The sequence below is a fragment of the Ranitomeya variabilis genome, chromosome 4, assembly GCF_051348905.1.
Source record: "Ranitomeya variabilis isolate aRanVar5 chromosome 4, aRanVar5.hap1, whole genome shotgun sequence".
NCBI lineage: Eukaryota > Metazoa > Chordata > Amphibia > Anura > Dendrobatidae > Ranitomeya > Ranitomeya variabilis.
Genome location: NC_135235.1, coordinates 771,672,109 through 771,690,735, shown reverse-complemented (window position 1 = coordinate 771,690,735; position 18,627 = coordinate 771,672,109). Strand labels below are relative to the sequence as shown.

Here is an 18,627-nt window from a genome sequence, read left to right as displayed (position 1 = left end):
TGGTTTTCATCCTCGTTTTTCTTCAGGGCAGGTTGAGCCTTCTGACTGTCCTGGTGTGGATTCTGTGGTGGACAGGTTGCAGCAGATTTGGACTCATGTGGTGGACAATTTGACGTTGTCTCAGGAAAGGGCTCAACGTTTTGCTAACCGCCGTCAGTGTGTTGGTCCCCGGCTTCGTGTTGGGGATTTAGTCTGGTTATCTTCTCGTCATGTTCCTATGAAGGTTTCTTCCCCTAAGTTCAAGCCTCGCTTTATTGGTCCTTATAAGATTTCTGAGATTATCAATCCGGTATCTTTTCGTTTGGCCCTTCCAGCTTCTTTTTCCATCCATAATGTTTTCCATAGATCTTTGTTGCGGAGATATGTGGTGCCCGTTGTTCCCTCTGTTGATCCTCCTGCTCCGGTGTTGGTTGAGGGGGAGTTGGAATATGTGGTGGAGAAGATTTTGGATTCTCGTTTTTCAAGGCGGAAGCTCCAGTATCTTGTCAAGTGGAAGGGTTTGTAAGGTTCTCAGTCTCTTTGCTATATCTACTGTGATTTTCTATTATTGTAACCTGGTTTTTCCATCGGCCATTTTGCTTTGTCTTGCCTGCAGCTACTTTGCCCTGAGTCAATATGGAGTTTGTAGCTTCTATGTTTCCACCCTGTTCTCCGCCTCTTGCCTTTATAAGCAGCCTCAGCTGTTCAATCAGTGCTTCTGAATCATGTCTGCAGTCAGCTTGTGACCTGCTCCTGGAAGTCTTGGACTTAGTAATTCAGCCATCTCCTTCTGTGGATCTCTGGGACACTTGTGGACACTGGAACTCTGCTGCATGTTAATCAACATTTACCATTGAAGTAACAGAGAGATTCTGAACCTGTTTTATGCTTAATGCTGGACTTCAGGTTTACTCTGGGCTGCTGTGTCGGCCGCCATGTCTCCTGCCTCTGTACCTCTGTACCTGCAATAATGTAAAACCTGTTTCTCTGTGGCATACTTGTATGAAGTAATACAAGCAAGTCCTAACTAAACCTGTGTCTCCTGTGTCTTCCTCGCACCCAAGCAAAAGACTCTAAATAGACTGTGTACTAAACATTACAGGGTTATGGCCAGGAGGATAATTCTTGGGTTGTTGCCTCTGATGTCCATGCTGCCGATTTGGTTCGTGCTTTTCACTTGGCTCGTCCTGATCGGCCTGGGGGCTCTGGTGAGGGTTCGGTGACCCCTCCTCAAGGGGGGGGGGGTACTGTTGTGAATTCCGTTTTTGGGCTCCCTCCGGTGGTTGTAAATGGCACTTTTGTAAATTCTGCCCTTGGGCTCCCTCCGGTGGTTTTAAGTGGAACTGCTGCTCCTTGGATTTAGCATTAGCAGCTGCTTCCACTGATTGTCTCTCCTGGCTCTGCTATTTAGTCTGGCTCTAGTCTTCAGTCAGTGCCAGCTGTCAATGTTTCTTGGTTGGATTAAGATCTCTCCTTGGATTTCTCTGATAGCCTGTCCATTTCAGCAAAGATAAGTCCTTGCTTGCTCTTTTGTATTCCAGTTCCTGTGGACTCAATCATTCAGCTCATTTTATGTTTTCTCTAGTCCAGCTTGTCAGTATGATATTTTCAGCTTAGCTGGAAGCTCTGGGGAAGCAGATTTGCCCTCCACACCGTTAGTCAGGTGTGGAGATTTTTTGTAAACTCTGTGTGGATTTTTCTAGCTTTTATTACTGACCGCACAGTATCCTTTCCTGTTCTGTCTATCTAGTTAGAAGTGGCCTCCTTTGCTAAACCCTGGTATCATTCTGTGTATGTCATTTCCCTCTCCACTCACAGTCAATATTTGTGGGGGGCTGTCTTTCCTTTGGGGATTTTCTCTGAGGCAAGATAGCTTTCCGTTTCCATCTTTAGGGGTAGTTAGTTCTCCGGCTGTGATGAGGTGTCTAGGGAGTGACAGGAACATCCCACGGCTACTTCTAGTGTTTGTGTTCAGGATCAGGAACTGCGGTCAGTACAGATACCACCTCCTCAGAGCTCGTCCCATGTTGCTCCTTAACCACCAGGTCATAACAGAACTGGATTCGTTGAGGAATTGGGAGCCAGTGGTGGGATTTGCAGAGGGGAGAAACAGGGGAGTAGCGAGGAGAGCGGTGTATTAGCCGGGCAGCAGAGTTGAGGACAGACTGGAGTGATGCAAGAGAGTTAGCGGGGAGGCCACAAAGGAGGATGTTGCAGTAGTCGAGGCGGGAGATGATGAGGGCATGCACAAGCGCTTTAGTAGATTGAAGGCAGAGGAAGGGACGGATTCTGGCAATATGTATGAGTTAGAGGTGGCAAGAGTTTAGACGTTCGGTTTGAAGAACAGGGCAGTGTCGAGAGTTACAGCGAGGCAACGGATTTCAGGTGCGGGAGAGAGCGTGATGCCGTTTACCATAGTAGATAGATCAGGTAGGGGGCATACGCGAGATGGAGGAAAGATGAGTTCGGTATTGTCTACATTGAGTTTTAGGAAACGAGAGGTGAAGAAGGAGGATATGGCTGATAGACACTTCAGGATTCTGGACAGCAGAGAGGCGACATCTGGGTGAGAGAGGTAGATCTGAGGGACATCAGCATAAAGGTGGTACTGGCATCCATGGGATTTTGAGTTGTCCTAGGCCAAGGGTATAGATGGAAAAAAGTAGGGGCCTCCAGCAGAGAGAGGGTAGGATGAGCCAATACAGTCTGCTGTGCCTGTGCAACGACCACAGAGTTGCCCAGATCATACCCCTACTGATTACTGGGTGGCAACCCTCCTATATCCCTGCTGCAAAGACAAAGTACCATTATTATTTCCGTCACTGGAGCGGGATGGTAAAATGTGTGAATACAAGCACACGCTGGTAGGGGCACTACTCATGGAATTCCCACCTGACAGAAAAAACACAAGGCAGAGGAGGAGGAAGTCGCCAAAGCAACTGGGGCACCACCTCGGAAAGAAAGGGTTAGCATGGCTAACGTGAAAAAAAATTCATCAGCGTGCCACAACATCCAGCACTACCATCTGACACGGTCTATACAACCAGGTGCCAGCATTATAACCACATGGTGGAAGAGTACGTGTCCATGTCCACACGTCTGCATGTACTAAGTAATGGCTCTGCACATTTAATTTTTTGGTTTCAAAACTGGACACATGGCCTAGGCTTGTACTTTTTGACTTGGAAGTGCTGGCATGCCCCGTGGCAAGTGTAATGTCGGAATGTGTGTTTATCACAGCAGGGGATATAACACACATAGGCGCATCCACCTGTCCAAAGCCAACGTGGGCACTCTCGCATTCATTAAAAGAAACCAGGAGTGGAGTCCACATGACTTGTCTGTACCTTTGGCTGACCAGACAAATGTACCATCTGCACCCAGACATTGTTATATTTTATTTGCCATTTGTTTTATTTTGGGGCCTTACCAAAAAGGAAGAGAAATAAAATCCACAAAAATAATGTTGGATACCATCAGCCCTGCCTCTTCTACCTACACCGCAATGTCCACCTCCTGCTAGTCCACCTACACCACCTCCTCCTCCACTAGGACATCCGACTACTGCATCTACATTGTTCTTTTTTATTTTATTTTATACTATGTTCTTTTAAGTGCTGTCCCTAAATAATTTTTTTTAAAAACCACAAAAATTGTTGGATACCTCATCCCCTGCCTCTTCCACCTTCATCGCCACATTCGCCTCAAGCTCATCCACCTACTACACCTCCTCCTACATTTGGACCTATGCCTCTTTTTTCAAGATTATCATTATTACTTTTTATTCTCTGTTATTTTAAGTGATCTTACTATCCACATTTGTTTTCAGGGCTGTTGTCCTGCTTACCCCTTTTTGTTCTATTTTTCATCTTTACCCCTTACTACCCCCATTTTACCGCACGAAAGTTCGAGACCACATTGGCTGCGAGCTGGTCTCATTATGCTGGGAAGGGCCCTATAAACATTTAACTTTTCAGCTTATTAATCAGTGAACAGCTGTCTGCTTTTTCTTTGCTGGTTACTAAAAAATGGGTGGACTCACCCAAAAAATTAATTGGGGCCCCCTCCATTTTTAATAACCAGCTAAGGCAAAACAGACAGCTAAGGGCTGATATAAAAAAGCTGTGAAAGTCCATGGATATTGGCCCCTACCAACACTAATAAGACTAGTCCTCAGCCGCACGAGAAATGGAGCATCTATTAGAAGCGCTAATTCTTGAGCATCGACTCAGCGCTTCCTGATTGCATGTGTGCAGTGGCAATTGGGGTAATATATACAGCTCTGGCCAAAATTAAGAACCCACCACATCAAATCCCTGTTATGGCAGCCCATTCTCCAGACCTGAACCCCACTGGAAACCTCTGGAATGTAATCAAGAGGATGATGGATAGTCACAAGCCATCAAACAAAGAACTGCTTACATTTTTGTGCCAGGAGCGGTGTGAAAGACTGGTGGAAAGCTGCCAAGATGCATGAAAGCTGGGATTAAAAATCATGGTTATTCAAGAAAATATTAATTTCTGAACTCTTCCCGAGTTAAAACATTAGTATTGTTGCTTCTAAATGATTATGAACTTGTTTTCTTGGCATTATTTGAGGTCTGAAAGCACTGGGTTTTTTTTTGTTTTTTTTTGTTTTATTTTGACCATTTTTCTTTGTAAGAAAAAAATACTAAATTTATTGCTTGAAAATTCTGAGACATGTTGTCAGAAGTTTATAGGATAAAAGAACAATTTACATTTTACTCAAAAATATACCTATAAAGAGAACAATCAGACACACTGGACATATTGCAGTGGTCTCTTAATTTTTGCCAGGGCTGTAAGTATAATTACAACTGTGATTTGTCAAAAATCACAGCTGACATCAAGCCCAGGGTTAGTAATAGAGAGGTTTCTATGAAACACCCCGTTTATTAACACTGTAAGTAAAAATAAAGAAACACAGATTAAAAACATGTAATTAAAATATTAAAACAGACACCCTCTTTCACCCATTTACCAAAAAAAAACACCTGCAGGTCCAATGAGATCCACAAGGTCCCGCGTAATCCACATTGAGGTCCCAAGACGACTCCCTGCTCCTCCCCGTGTCCGCCGTACACACTAAGGGTGGCATGGAAGCCGCCACCTGTGAGGTCACCGGAGATTACAGTTTCAAGTAGAAAAACGTGGTGCCTCCAGCTCCGATAAAAACGGCACAAATCTTTATTGATCCAAAATTCTTAAAAAAGGAGGATAATCCTTACATATAACGGACAATGGTGTATAAAGCAGAGGATAACGGCAACGCGTTTCGATCAGTAGATCTTACTCATGCCTCCTTTTTTAAGAATTTTGGATCAATAAAGATTTGTGCCGTTTTTATCGGAGCTGGAGTCACCACGTTTTTCTACTTGCTGCTGCTTGGTGTCCAGGTCAGGACGAATCTCCGTGCCCTGTCTACAACGGTCTGGTTGGTGAGCTGGCTGCGGCTTTTTTGGCTGCTTTTTTCTTTGTTGGAGATTACAGTCTGCGGTTATCACAGACCCTCTGTGTGAGTCGTCACCTGTCACTGGAGGTGAACTCCAGGAGCACAGTGACTGGCAATACGCATAACGTGGCGGAAACATTGTAGTAGGTTGGATTGCCGGACTGCCCCCAGGGTAACACGGCGGCGCTACAGTACGGAAATCCGACAGTGAATCGTGGAATCATTAGAGTACTTCAGATTGGTGCATCACTGGTGGACTGCGTTGCCCACTAGAATTTGTTATATACTGTACAGCAAGCTAAATCTAAGTTGGCAGAAGGACCTGGTCCTTTAGCCTGCTAGATCTAGTATTAAAACACTCACAGGGACCTGGTCCTTTATCCCACTGGGATTTAGCTTTCTCACAGAGAGCAGGCTAAATCCAAGTGGGCAGAAGGACCTGGTCCATTTGGCCAATAGTTATAGTATTTATTTACCCCTTCACAACGCATGATGTAGTTACGTCATATATCATAAAAATATAAGGAAAAAAAACACGGCTTTTGCTCCATTAAAAAAAATACACAAATTTGGAATTGACGTGTCCAGAAAGGTCTGACCAATCAAAATCTAAAATAATCTGATCGGTAAAGGGCATAACGAGAAAAAACTCAAAACGCCATAATTCCGTCTTTTTTGGTAGCTGCAACATTGCAATAAAATTAAATAAGAGGTGATCAAAACACGGTATCTACACCAAAATGGCATCAATAAGAACGTCACGCCAAAATAAAAAAGTCCCAATGGCGATGTGGATGGAAAAATAAAAAAGTTATGGGAAGGAAAAAAAATGAAAAAAAACAGAAAATCACCCAAGGGTTAAAACACTCCTAGATGCATGCATTGAAAAAATCTGTGTTTGTGTGATCTACAAAAATGATCACCAGTAAATAAAACGGGACGCGGATGAGATTGGCGCAGAATATTGTACACACTGGGATTACGGGGAAAATTTGTGTGTATAATTGTCACATATAAATAAATATGTAATCAGATGTCATATCTAGTCTGCGGCTCAATATTACTGCAAAAAATCACATGACAGGATTCATATACAGCAAAGACCAAAAGTTTGGACACACCTTCTCATTTAAAGATTTTTCTGTATTTCCATGACTATGAAAATTGTACATTCACACTGAAGGCATCAAAACTATGAATTAACACATGTGGAATTATATACTTAACTAAAAAGTGTGAAACAACTGAAAATATGTCTTATATTCTAGGTTCTTCAAACTAGCCACCTTTTGCTTTGATGACTGCTTTGCACACTCTTGGCATTCTCTTGATGAGCTTCAAGAGGTAGTCACCGGAAATGGTCTTCCAACAGTCTTGAAGGAGTTCCCAGAGATACTTAGCACTTGTTGGCCCTTTTGCCTTCACTCTGCGGTCCAGCTCACCCCAAACCATCTCGATTGGGTTCAGGTCTGGTGACTGGAGGCCAGGTCATCTGGCGTAGCACCCCATCACTCTCATTCTTGGTCAAATAGCCCTTACACAGCCTGGAGGTGTGTTTGGAGTCATTGTCCTGTTGAAAAATAATTGATGGTCCAACTAAACAGAAACCGGATGGAAAAGCATGCCACTGCATCTTAAAAGAGGGTAAACCATCACACAATGTTACAAAAGATGTTGGTTGTTCACAGTCAGCTGTTTCTAAAATCTGAACCAAATACAAACAACATTGGAAGGTCGTTAAAGGCAAACATACTGGTAGACCAAGGAAGACATCAAAGCGGCAAGACCGGAAACTTATGTCTCCAAAACAGGAAATGCACAACAAAACAAATGAGGAACAAATGGGAGCAAACTGGAGTCAAATCTGTGACCGAACTGTAAGAAACTGCCTAAAGGAAATGGGATTTACATACAGAAAAGCTAAACGAAAGCCATCATTAACACCTAAACAGAAAAAACAAGGTTACAATGGGCTAAGGAAAAGCAATCATGGACTGTGGATGACTGGATGAAAGTCATATTCAGTGATGAATCGCGAATCTGCATTGGGCAAGGTGATGATGCTGGAACTATTGCTTGGTGCCGTTCCAATGAGATTTATAAAGATGACTGCCTGAAGAGAACATGCAAATTTCCACAGTCACTGATGATATGGGGCTGCATGTCAGGTAAAGGCACTGGGGAGACGTCTGTAATTACATCTTCAATAAATGCACAAGTTTATGTTGATATTTTGGACATTTTTCTTATTCCATCAATTAAAGGGATGTTTGGGGATGAGGAAATCATTGTTCATGATGATAATGCGTCCTGCCATAGAGCAAAAACTGTGAAAACATTCCTTGAAAAAAGACACATAAGGTCAATGTCATGGCATGCAAATAGTCCGGATCTCAATCCAATTGAAAATCTTTGGTGGAAGTTGTAGAAAATGGTCCATGACAAGGCTCCAACCTGCAAAGCTGATCTGGCCACAGAAACCAGAGAAAGTTGGAGCCAGATTGATGAAGAGTCCTGTGTGACCCTCATTAAGTCCGGGCCCCAGAGACTGCAAGCTGTCATAAAAGCCAGAGGTGGTGCAACAAAATACTAGGGATGTGTTGGAGGGTTTTATTGTTTGTTTTTCATGATTCCATAAATTTCCCCTATGCTTGATTAAAAAAGTAACCATTACTGACGACCACATTTTGTTCTTGATTTCTTTTAATGTTTCTTAAAGCCAGAAAGTTGCCATTTGAAATGACTGTAGTTTTGTGCCATGTCTGTGATCTGCTTTTTTCTACAAAATTAAACAACTGAATGAACATCCTCCAAGGCCGGTGATTCCATAATTATTGCCAGGGGTTGTACAATAAGTGTCCTTCTGTCTACTGGGATCTAGCATTCTTATATAGAGCAGGCGAAATCCAAGTCACTAAAGGACCTGGTCCCTCTGCCGACTAGGAAATAGCCGACTGTGTGTGAGAAAGCGAAATCCCAGTGCACAGAAGGACCTGGGCCTACAGCCGACTGGGAAATAGCCACAACCCTCCACATATATGGCTGCTCTGTGCACCCAGGACCTGTGATGAGGGGTTTCCCTGAGGCCCATGATCATGTGACCCCTGACTCCTCCCCCTGTGACCTCATCACAGGTCCTGTGCGCACAGAGCAGCCATATCTGTGGAGTGCGGCTCTGCAGGTGGAGGTATGTGGAGATTCCCCAGTACTGAGCGCAGCCGGGGACATTAACCCCTTCTGCACGGAGGAGACTCTTTATAAGAACCATAACGTTGTTGTTCTGTTTCCTGTATTAGATACATACGAGCCAACTATGGAGGACAGGAAGTGAGGAGCGGAGTGTTCTCCTAGTACAGGGCCCCTTTCTTGGCCCCACACAGTGTAATGCCCCCATTATGCCCTGTAAGCAGGTTCTGCCCCACACCCAGCTGCCTCGGGCACTTTACCAGGAGCTGGTACCTCAGATTCTTCCCCGCACCCCTTTCCTTTGTTGGAGCCAAATCTGTTCTGCCTTTGGGGCTCCGGCCTTTATAATATCAGTAACTGCGCCATCAAGGTCTCCTGACCAGGTGCACCCTCTAGACTCTTCCCTCCGGAAACCTCCCTCTCCCCATTGGTGTCACATGGTCCCGTCTGGACGGCAGATAGCAGTCTGTACAAATGCAGCACAGCCCTGAGGAGGCTTTTTTATGACTCTCCTTTTTACACCCCTTATGTAATATATATGATGGCGCTCACACAGTATAATGTTTCCACAGTACCGCCATACCCCCCCACACAGTATAATGTTCTCATAGTACCGCCATACCCCCACACACAGTATAATGTTCTCATAGTACCGCCATACCCCCACACACAGTATAATGTTCTCATAGTACCGCCATACCCCCCCACACAGTATAATGTTCTCATAGTACCGCCATACCCCCCCACACAGTATAATGTTCTCATAGTACCGCCATACCCCCACACACAGTATAATGTTCTCATAGTACTGCCATACCCCCACACACAGTATAATGTTCTCATAGTACCGCCATACCCCCACACACAGTATAATGTTCTCATAGTACCGCCATACCCCCACACAGTATAATGTTCTCATAGTACCGCCATACCCCCACACAGTATAATGTTCTCATAGTACCGCCATACCCCCACACACAGTATAATGTTCTCATACTACCGCCATACCCCCACACACAGTATAATCTTCTCATAGTACCACCATACCCCCACACACAGTATAATGTTCTCATAGTACCGCCATACCCCCACACACAGTATAATCTTCTCATAGTACCACCATACCCCCACACACAGTATAATCTTCTCATAGTACCACCATACCCCCACACACAGTATAATGTTCTCATAGTACCGCCATACCCCCACACAGTATAATGTTCTCATAGTACCACCATACCCCCACACACAGTATAATGTTCTCATAGTACCGCCATACCCCCCACACACAGTATAATGTTCTCATAGTACCGCCATACCCCCACACACAGTATAATGTTCTCATAGTACCGCCATACCCCCACACAGTATAATGTTCTCATGGTACCTCCATACCCCCCACACAGTATAATGTTCTCATAGTACCGCCATACCCCCACACACAGTATAATGTTCTCATAGTACCGCCATACCCCCACACACAGTATAATGTTCTCATAGTACCGCCATACCCCCACACACAGTATAATGTTCTCATAGTACCGCCATACCCCCACACACAGTATAATGTTCTCATAGTACCGCCATACCCCCACACAGTATAATGTTCTCATAGTACCGCCATACCCCCACACAGTATAATGTTCTCATAGTACCGCCATACCCCCACACACAGTATAATGTTCTCATACTACCGCCATACCCCCACACACAGTATAATCTTCTCATAGTACCGCCATACCCCCACACACAGTATAATGTTCTCATAGTACCGCCATACCCCCACACACAGTATAATGTTCTCATAGTACCGCTATACCCCCCAAACACAGTATAGTGTTCTCATAGCACTGCCATACCCCCACACACAGTATAATGTTCTCATAGTACCGCCATACCCCCACACAGTATAATGTTCTCATAGTACCACCATACCCCCACACACAGTATAATGTTCTCATGGTACCTCCATACCCCCCACACAGTATAATGTTCTCATAGTACCGCCATACCCCCACACACAGTATAATGTTCTCATAGTACCGCCATACCCCCACACACAATATAATGTTCTCATAGCACTGCCATACCCCCACACACAGTATAATGTTCTCATAGTACCGCCATACCCCCACACAGTATAATGTTCTCATAGTACCGCCATACCCCCACACACAGTATAATGTTCTCATAGTACCGCCATAACCCCACACACGGTATAATGTTGTCATAGTACCGCCATACCCCCACACAGTATAATGTTCTCATACTACCGCCATACCCCCACACACAGTATAATGTTCTCATAGTACCGCCATACCCCCCACACACTATAATGTTCTCATAGTACCGCCATACCCCCACACACAGTATAATGTTCCTACAGTACCGCCATACCCCCACACAGTATAATGTTCTCATAGTACCGCCATACCCCCCACACACTATAATGTTCTCATAGTACCGCCATACCTCCACACACAGTATAATGTTCTCATAGTACCGCCATACCCCCACACAGTATAATGTTCCTACAGTACTGCCATACCCCAACACACAGTATAATGTTCTCATCGTACCGCCATACCCGCACACACAGTATAATGTTCTCATAGTACCACCATACCCCCACACAGTATAATGTTCTCATAGTACCACCATACCCCCACACACAGTATAATGTTCTCATAGTACCGCCATACCCCCACGCACAGTATAAAGTTCCCACAGTACCATCATCCCACCACACACAGTATAATGTTCTCATAGTACCGCCATACCCCCACACACAGTTTAATGTTCTTACAGTACCGCCATACCCCCACACAGAGTATAATGTTCTCATAGTACCGCCATACCCCCACACACAGTATAATGTTCTCATAGTGCCGCCATACCCCCACACACAGTATAATGTTCTCATAGTACCGCCATACCCCCACACATAGTATAATGTTCTCATAGTACCGCCATACCCCCACACACAGTATAATGTTCTCATAGTACCGCCATACCCCCACGCACAGTATAAAGTTCCCACAGTACCATCATCCCACCACACATAGTATAATGTTCCCACAATAGTGGCTTCCCACAGACACAGGATAATGTCTCCACAGGACTGGCATCCCCCTCACACACAGTATAATGTCCCCACAGTACTGCCATCCTCCCACTTTCTAATGTTCCCACAGTACTGCCCCCTACATGCACAGCATGGTACCATCCACCTCACTGACTACCTCCGGCCACCGACAGTTAATAAATACTCACTTAGCCTCATTCTTGGTGCAGATACTAATGAACCCAGGATCTATGAGATATTTACCATACGATAGTCGGATAGACAGGAGTGTATCATCCATAAAGGTAGCCCACTCGGTTGCTATGATGCCTATGAATTGACAGGGCTCGGTGGAGTGTGGTATTGGTCACCCTCTCCTTCCCATCATCACAATTTCAACGATATCAACTAAAGGGGAAGTGGGAAGAGAGAGGCTAAGTGCCAGAATTGGTGCATCTTAGAGATGTGCCTTTTCCGGGCGGCTGAGAGCTGATATTTTTAGCCTGGGGGGTGCAGTATCCATATCCTCTTCCTAGGCTATTAATATCAACCCCGCAACTGCCTGCATAGCCTTTGCTGGTTATTAAATATAGGGGCAAACTACATCACTTTTTTAGAGGAGTCCCCCATTATAATAGCCACTGAAGGCTAAATATACAGTTGTGAGCTGATATTACTAGTCTGGGATGCTCCATGGGTATTACCCCCTTCCTAGGCTATAAACAAACTTCTGTGTGTGAATCAGATCTGAGATCTAACGTGATAGAAGGTTACAGTGCGGGGAAGACAGGAAACCTTCATATAGACGGCCGGTGGTGATGGAGTCAGTGACCGACTCTGGCCACATATGTCTCTAGAGCCGTAGTAGAAGATGAAGATGTCGTCCTCATCATGAAGTAGTTATTTCTCATGTCGCGTGTAATGAATATCTCCTGCAGTATTGCTAATGCCGATTCCAGGGTCGGTAAATGAGACGAGAATTAGCGTTATGGAAGATGAGTCTATGAGGAACGTATTCAGCTGCCGACTCCGAGGAAGAAACTGCTTGTTGTCTGTGGCCTAAATATATAGGATTTATTAGTAGATGTAAAGAAGGAAACTAAATACTGTAAAATAATAAATCTCCTCATATGTTTCCCTTATTATCTCCAGTAATTGTATTATTACACAGGATTCTTATGATACCGCCTCAAGAAAAAGGTGAAAGAAATAAAACATATAGAACCAATATGGTAAAATATATAAATGTTTATTAAATAATGTATTAAAAGTACATATTAAAAAAGGGGAAAACCAAGAACATTAGAACAATACAAAGAAATCCCATAGTGCAGTCATTGGAGAGGGCTAGAGGACATAATTATAAAAGGGTACACAAATAAATAAATCCTCTGATGCATAACCAACATCTATTTTGCAAACATGCATTCAATACAGAATATGGCAAAGAAAAAAGAAGAGGAAATAGAACAACATAAGTACCCTAAAGCATGGAATAGTCCATACCCAGTAATATCCTGTTAGCTCCAACGCACGTTTCGCCTGTACGTGGCTTTTTCAAGGAGTGAAGGAAGGTAGGCAGGGGAATGATATATATACCAAGACAGGCCAATGAGAAGCTGTGGCAGCAATAGAACAGCTGACACATAATTAGTACAACATACATATGTAAACCATCATCCGAAAAACAAGAAAAGGGATTTAGGAGCAATCCCAAGGTCATATGATTAAAAACCGCATGTGAAAGAGGTAAAAAATAGGTATAAATCAATTTGAGTGTATGATCCGAACCGGAAGTGACAGATCAGGTAATGTCCGATTAGAAATAGAGCTAAGAAGAAAAATAGATAGGTACCATACCCACATAATAAAACAACCTAATCAATTAAAACTGAATAACACAAATGCTAATATTAAGGATAGACGCGATACTGATCGGGCGCATCTAACCCGCGAACCGGAAGTAAAAAGGCTGTTAGCGCTAACTAAAAGATGTAAAATGCAAGTGACATATAATCATATACACATATGACATCAGTAAAGAAAATCGCATCAGTGAATTCAGTCTTCTATACATAAGTGAATGGAAAACTACGCTCCGAAACGGAGATCCAGTAACCCCTGAACCGGAAGTGATGTATGCGACAATAATATCTGGTTAAAAATGAAGTGAGAAGAAAAATGGATAAGTGCCATACCCACATGATTAAACAAACCAAATCAATTAAAACTAAGTGACACAATTACTAATATTAAAAATAGACACGATGCTGATCGGGCACAACTGACCCGCAAACCGGAAGTGAAAAAATATTGTTAGCGCTAACAAAAGATACAGAACACAAGTGACATATAATCATATATACTTATAACATCAATAAAAGAAAACGCATCAGTGGACTCAGTCTTCATGCGTAAGTAAATGAAGAACGACGCTCCAAAGCGGAGCTTCAATGACCCCTGAACCGGAAGTGATATAATCGAAATGTAAGTGGAAAAGACGCCACGTTTGAGGTGGAATACACTTAAACCAGAAATATACCTTACATTTAGTGACGGAACTGATATAAAAGACATGATGAAATACAGGTGAACAGCCTGAAATGCAATTACAATGATAAATACAAACTAAAGTTGAAGATCATTCAATGACAGGTAAGTATATATACCCGATAACAGTATAATTAGATGCAGACAATATATTTCTAAGAACAACAAATAAATATATATATCCGAATACAGTAAAAACATTATAATAAAAATAAGTGAAGTGAACACACGTGCGCTCGGTGAATAAATATATATGTATACATAAATAATGAATAATAAATAAAAATAAAAATTGAATGATGAAAAAAATAAATACAAGACGACGATCCTGTAATCAGATGATTGAAATGGTTCAATCACATAACCACAGCAACACTGGACCAAAGAAAAAGGAAGAGCTGAAAGGATAAAGAAAAAAGTTAAAAACATTATAAAAATGAACTAAAAGAAATCTGTTAATTGAGGCCATTGGGTGCCAATGTATCAAGCCTGAAGATCCATTTTGCTTCTATCTGAGCAAGACGTTTCTTAAGGTCACCACCCCTTGAATTAAGTACAATATGGTCAATACCCCTCACTTTTAACAAGGAATCATTACATTGATGGAACATCTTGAAATGCTTGGGTATTGTCTTCAAGGACTCAATGTCTGAATTAGTTTGGGCTGCTCTAATATCAAGGACGTGTTCCCTAACCCTACGCCTAAACTCTCTAGATGTCAATCCCACATATTTAAGATTACATGGACAACTAGCACAGTAAATAACTGCACTAGTAGTACATGTAATTGGATGCAAAATTTTGTACGTTCTACTCTCATCAGCATTGGAGAAAACATCACATTTCTCAATATTAGGGCATGCCACGCATGAACCACATGGGCAACATCCCCATTTAGGACCTCTTGAATTGAAAATAAACCCTGAAGATTTTTTGTTGTTATTGTAGTGCTATGCTATACATCACGAAAATTCTGAGATCTCCTATAAGTAATAGAAGGTTTGCTGGGAAGATACTCCAGGAGAATTGGATCTAATTGCAAAACTTTCCAATGTTTAACCAGAATGTCTTGGACCTCTCGCCACCTGGAGTTGTAAGAATATACAAAACGTACCTCATCCGAAGTACTCAATTGCGAATGCTTCTTGGACAGTGCTTGAGAGCGGTTCGTATTTTTAGCTCGTGTATAGCCTTTTTTGATATTAGAAGATGAATAACCACATTCCTTAAATCTGTTACTCAAATCACGGCATTGCTTCTCAAAGAATTCCTCATTTGAACAAATACGTCGCATCCTCAAAAACTGTCCAATGGGAATACCCCGTATTAAGCTTGATTGATGTGATGATGTGGCATGAAGGAGACTGTTGGTAGAGGTCGGTTTACGGAAGACATCAGTATGTACACGTCCAGTATCATCCACCTGTAACAGAATGTCCAGGAATTCAATGTCCGATCTTCCTGCTTTATACGTCAAATGCAAATTGATGTCATTTTGACTTAGGCTGTTCATAAATATCTCCAATTCTTGTAGAGAACCCTGCCAAATGCACAAAATATCATCTATGAACCTCCCCCAATACTGCACTCGATCAACCATAAAAATAAGATCAGTAATAAAGATCTTCCTTTCCCACAGCCCCAGGAACAAATTTGCATATGAGGGCGCAAAAGCCGCCCCCATTGCTGTTCCCTGGAGCTGTAGGAAAAACTGATCACCAAAAATAAAAAAATTGTGAGTGAGTGCAAATCGAAGGAGGTTCAATATGAATGTGCAAAACTCACCATCAAATGCTGACATCTTCAAGAATTGTTCCACTGCGAATATCCCATCTTCATGGCGGATCGACGTGTACAAGGATTCGATGTCACACGTTACCAAGATCATATCATCCTCAAGTTGTAATCCATCAAGCTTGTTTAATCATGTGGGTATGGCACTTATCCATTTTTCTTCTCACTTCATTTTTAACCAGATATTATTGTCGCATACATCACTTCCGGTTCAGGGGTTACTGGATCTCCGTTTCGGAGCATAGTTTTCCATTCACTTATGTATAGAAGACTGAATTCACTGATGCGATTTTCTTTACTGATGTCATATGTGTATATGATTATATGTCACTTGCATTTTACATCTTTTAGTTAGCGCTAACAGCATTTTTACTTCCGGTTCGCGGGTTAGATGCGCCCGATCAGTATCGCGTCTATCCTTAATATTAGCATTTGTGTTATTCAGTTTTAATTGATTAGGTTGTTTTATTATGTGGGTATGGTACCTATCTATTTTTCTTCTTAGCTCTATTTCTAATCGGACATTACCTGATCTGTCACTTCCGGTTCGGATCATACACTCAAATTGATTTATACCTATTTTTTACCTCTTTCACATGCGGTTTTTAATCATATGACCTTGGGATTGCTCCTAAATCCCTTTTCTTGTTTTTCGGATGATGGTTTACATATGTATGTTGTACTAATTATGTGTCAGCTGTTCTATTGCTGCCACAGCTTCTCATTGGCCTGTCTTGGTATATATATCATTCCCCTGCCTACCTTCCTTCACTCCTTGAAAAAGCCACGTACAGGCGAAACGTGCGTTGGAGCTAACAGGATATTACTGGGTATGGACTATTCCATGCTTTAGGGTACTTATGTTGTTCTATTTCCTCTTCTTTTTTCTTTGCCATATTCTGTATTGAATGCATGTTTGCAAAATAGATGTTGGTTATGCATCAGAGGATTTATTTATTTGTGTACCCTTTTATAATTATGTCCTCTAGCCCTCTCCAATGACTGCACTATGGGATTTCTTTGTATTGTTCTAATGTTCTTGGTTTTCCCCTTTTTTAATATGTACTTTTAATACATTATTTAATAAACATTTATATATTTTACCATATTGGTTCTATATGTTTTATTTCTTTCACCTTTTTCTTGAGGAGGTATTATTTAGTTCTTAAAGGTGATCCTTTGTCCGTATATGATTTATTATAGTAGTTGCACTTAGGATTCTTATGATGTTACATCGGCTCATCTTCTCATTCAGGTCTCTACAATATCGGATCCTCTCAGTGAAGATTTTCTACAAAAGAGAATTTACCTGATTTACCCATCACAGATGGATATGGACAGAGACAAGATGGCGGAGAGGATATTACACCTCACCCTAGAGATCCTCTTCCGGCTTACTGGAGAGGTGAGAGATTCTGATGACGTCACATTACATCATTCTTATCTATGGGAATAACAGATGGACAGAACTGGAGAGGTGAGGACTCTGGAAATGTCTGTAGTGAGATTTATTAATGTGTCTCTCCATTACCAGGATTACACAGTGGTGAAGAAGACCTCTAGTGATCGCTGTCAGGACCCTGTGTCTGAGGGATGGGGAAGACCCCTGAGCCCAATCACGGGGCCTCCACCTCACCCCCTGATCCATGAGGACATCAATGACCAGAAGATCCTAGAACTCATCTACAAGATGATTGAGCTGCTGACTGGAGAGGTGACACTGCTGGGAATGCTGGGACATTATACAGTAACGCTATGAAGGGATCGGGGGGATGACGGTATCATTGTATGTGTCAGGTTCCTATAAGGTGTCAGGATGTCGCTGTCTATTTCTCCATGGAGGAGTGGGAGTATTTAGAAGGACACAGAGATCTGTACAAGAACGTCATAATGGAGGTTCCCCAGCCCCTCACATCTCCAGGTAATAGACAGGACTAAATACACACGGCCTATAATTATCTGTATGTAAAGAATGAATTCACTCCCTGTATGTGTTTCCTCCAGATCTATCCAGTAAGAGGACAACACCAGAGAGATGTCCCCGTCCTCTTCTTCCACAGGACTGTAACCAAGAAGATCCCAGTGCTCCTCAGGACCATCAGGTAGATGGAGAGAAGGTGTCAGGAGATGTCCCCTATGATGTGTAGACGCCGGTGAAGGTCTTGTGCTCAGTCTTGTTTTATCCACCAGTATTATATGTTTTATACTTGTGTAATGAGAACGGCGGAGATGGCAGGATTAGAGCTGATCATAGATGGGACTTCTCCATCTGTCGGTGACTTTTATAATATTTGTTTCAGGGTGAAGATCTGACCCATATTAATACTACAGAGACATATGTGAGGGGGGATGAGTGGTGTAAAGAGGAGATTCCCACATATGGCTACCCAGGTGAGTAGTAACCACTAAATACAGAGAGGTCACAGATTCTTCTCATCACCGGCTGTGGCTGCTTTATCGGTGGTGTAGTCCGGCCGTATTACCATGATCACCATTTTGCTTTAGACCACAACATTCTCCTTCTATACACTGACCTGAGAGACTTCCTGATCATCACTGCTCATGACAGGAAGCCTCTCAG

General features: G+C 42.7%; 1 protein-coding gene across 1 annotated transcript in view; it reads left to right on the top strand.

Annotated features, from left to right (window-relative positions):
• Nucleotides 1-17,538: 17,538 nt before the first annotated feature.
• LOC143768300 (uncharacterized) overlaps nucleotides 17,539-18,627 on the top strand; it is a 401,106-nt gene continuing 400,017 nt past the window's right edge. The window contains exons 1-4 of the mRNA XM_077256993.1: nucleotides 17,539-17,760; nucleotides 17,844-17,967; nucleotides 18,051-18,148; nucleotides 18,347-18,437. Coding sequence (XP_077113108.1) covers nucleotides 17,539-17,760; nucleotides 17,844-17,967; nucleotides 18,051-18,148; nucleotides 18,347-18,437 — 535 coding nt within the window. The remainder of the gene's footprint in view (nucleotides 17,761-17,843; nucleotides 17,968-18,050; nucleotides 18,149-18,346; nucleotides 18,438-18,627) is intronic.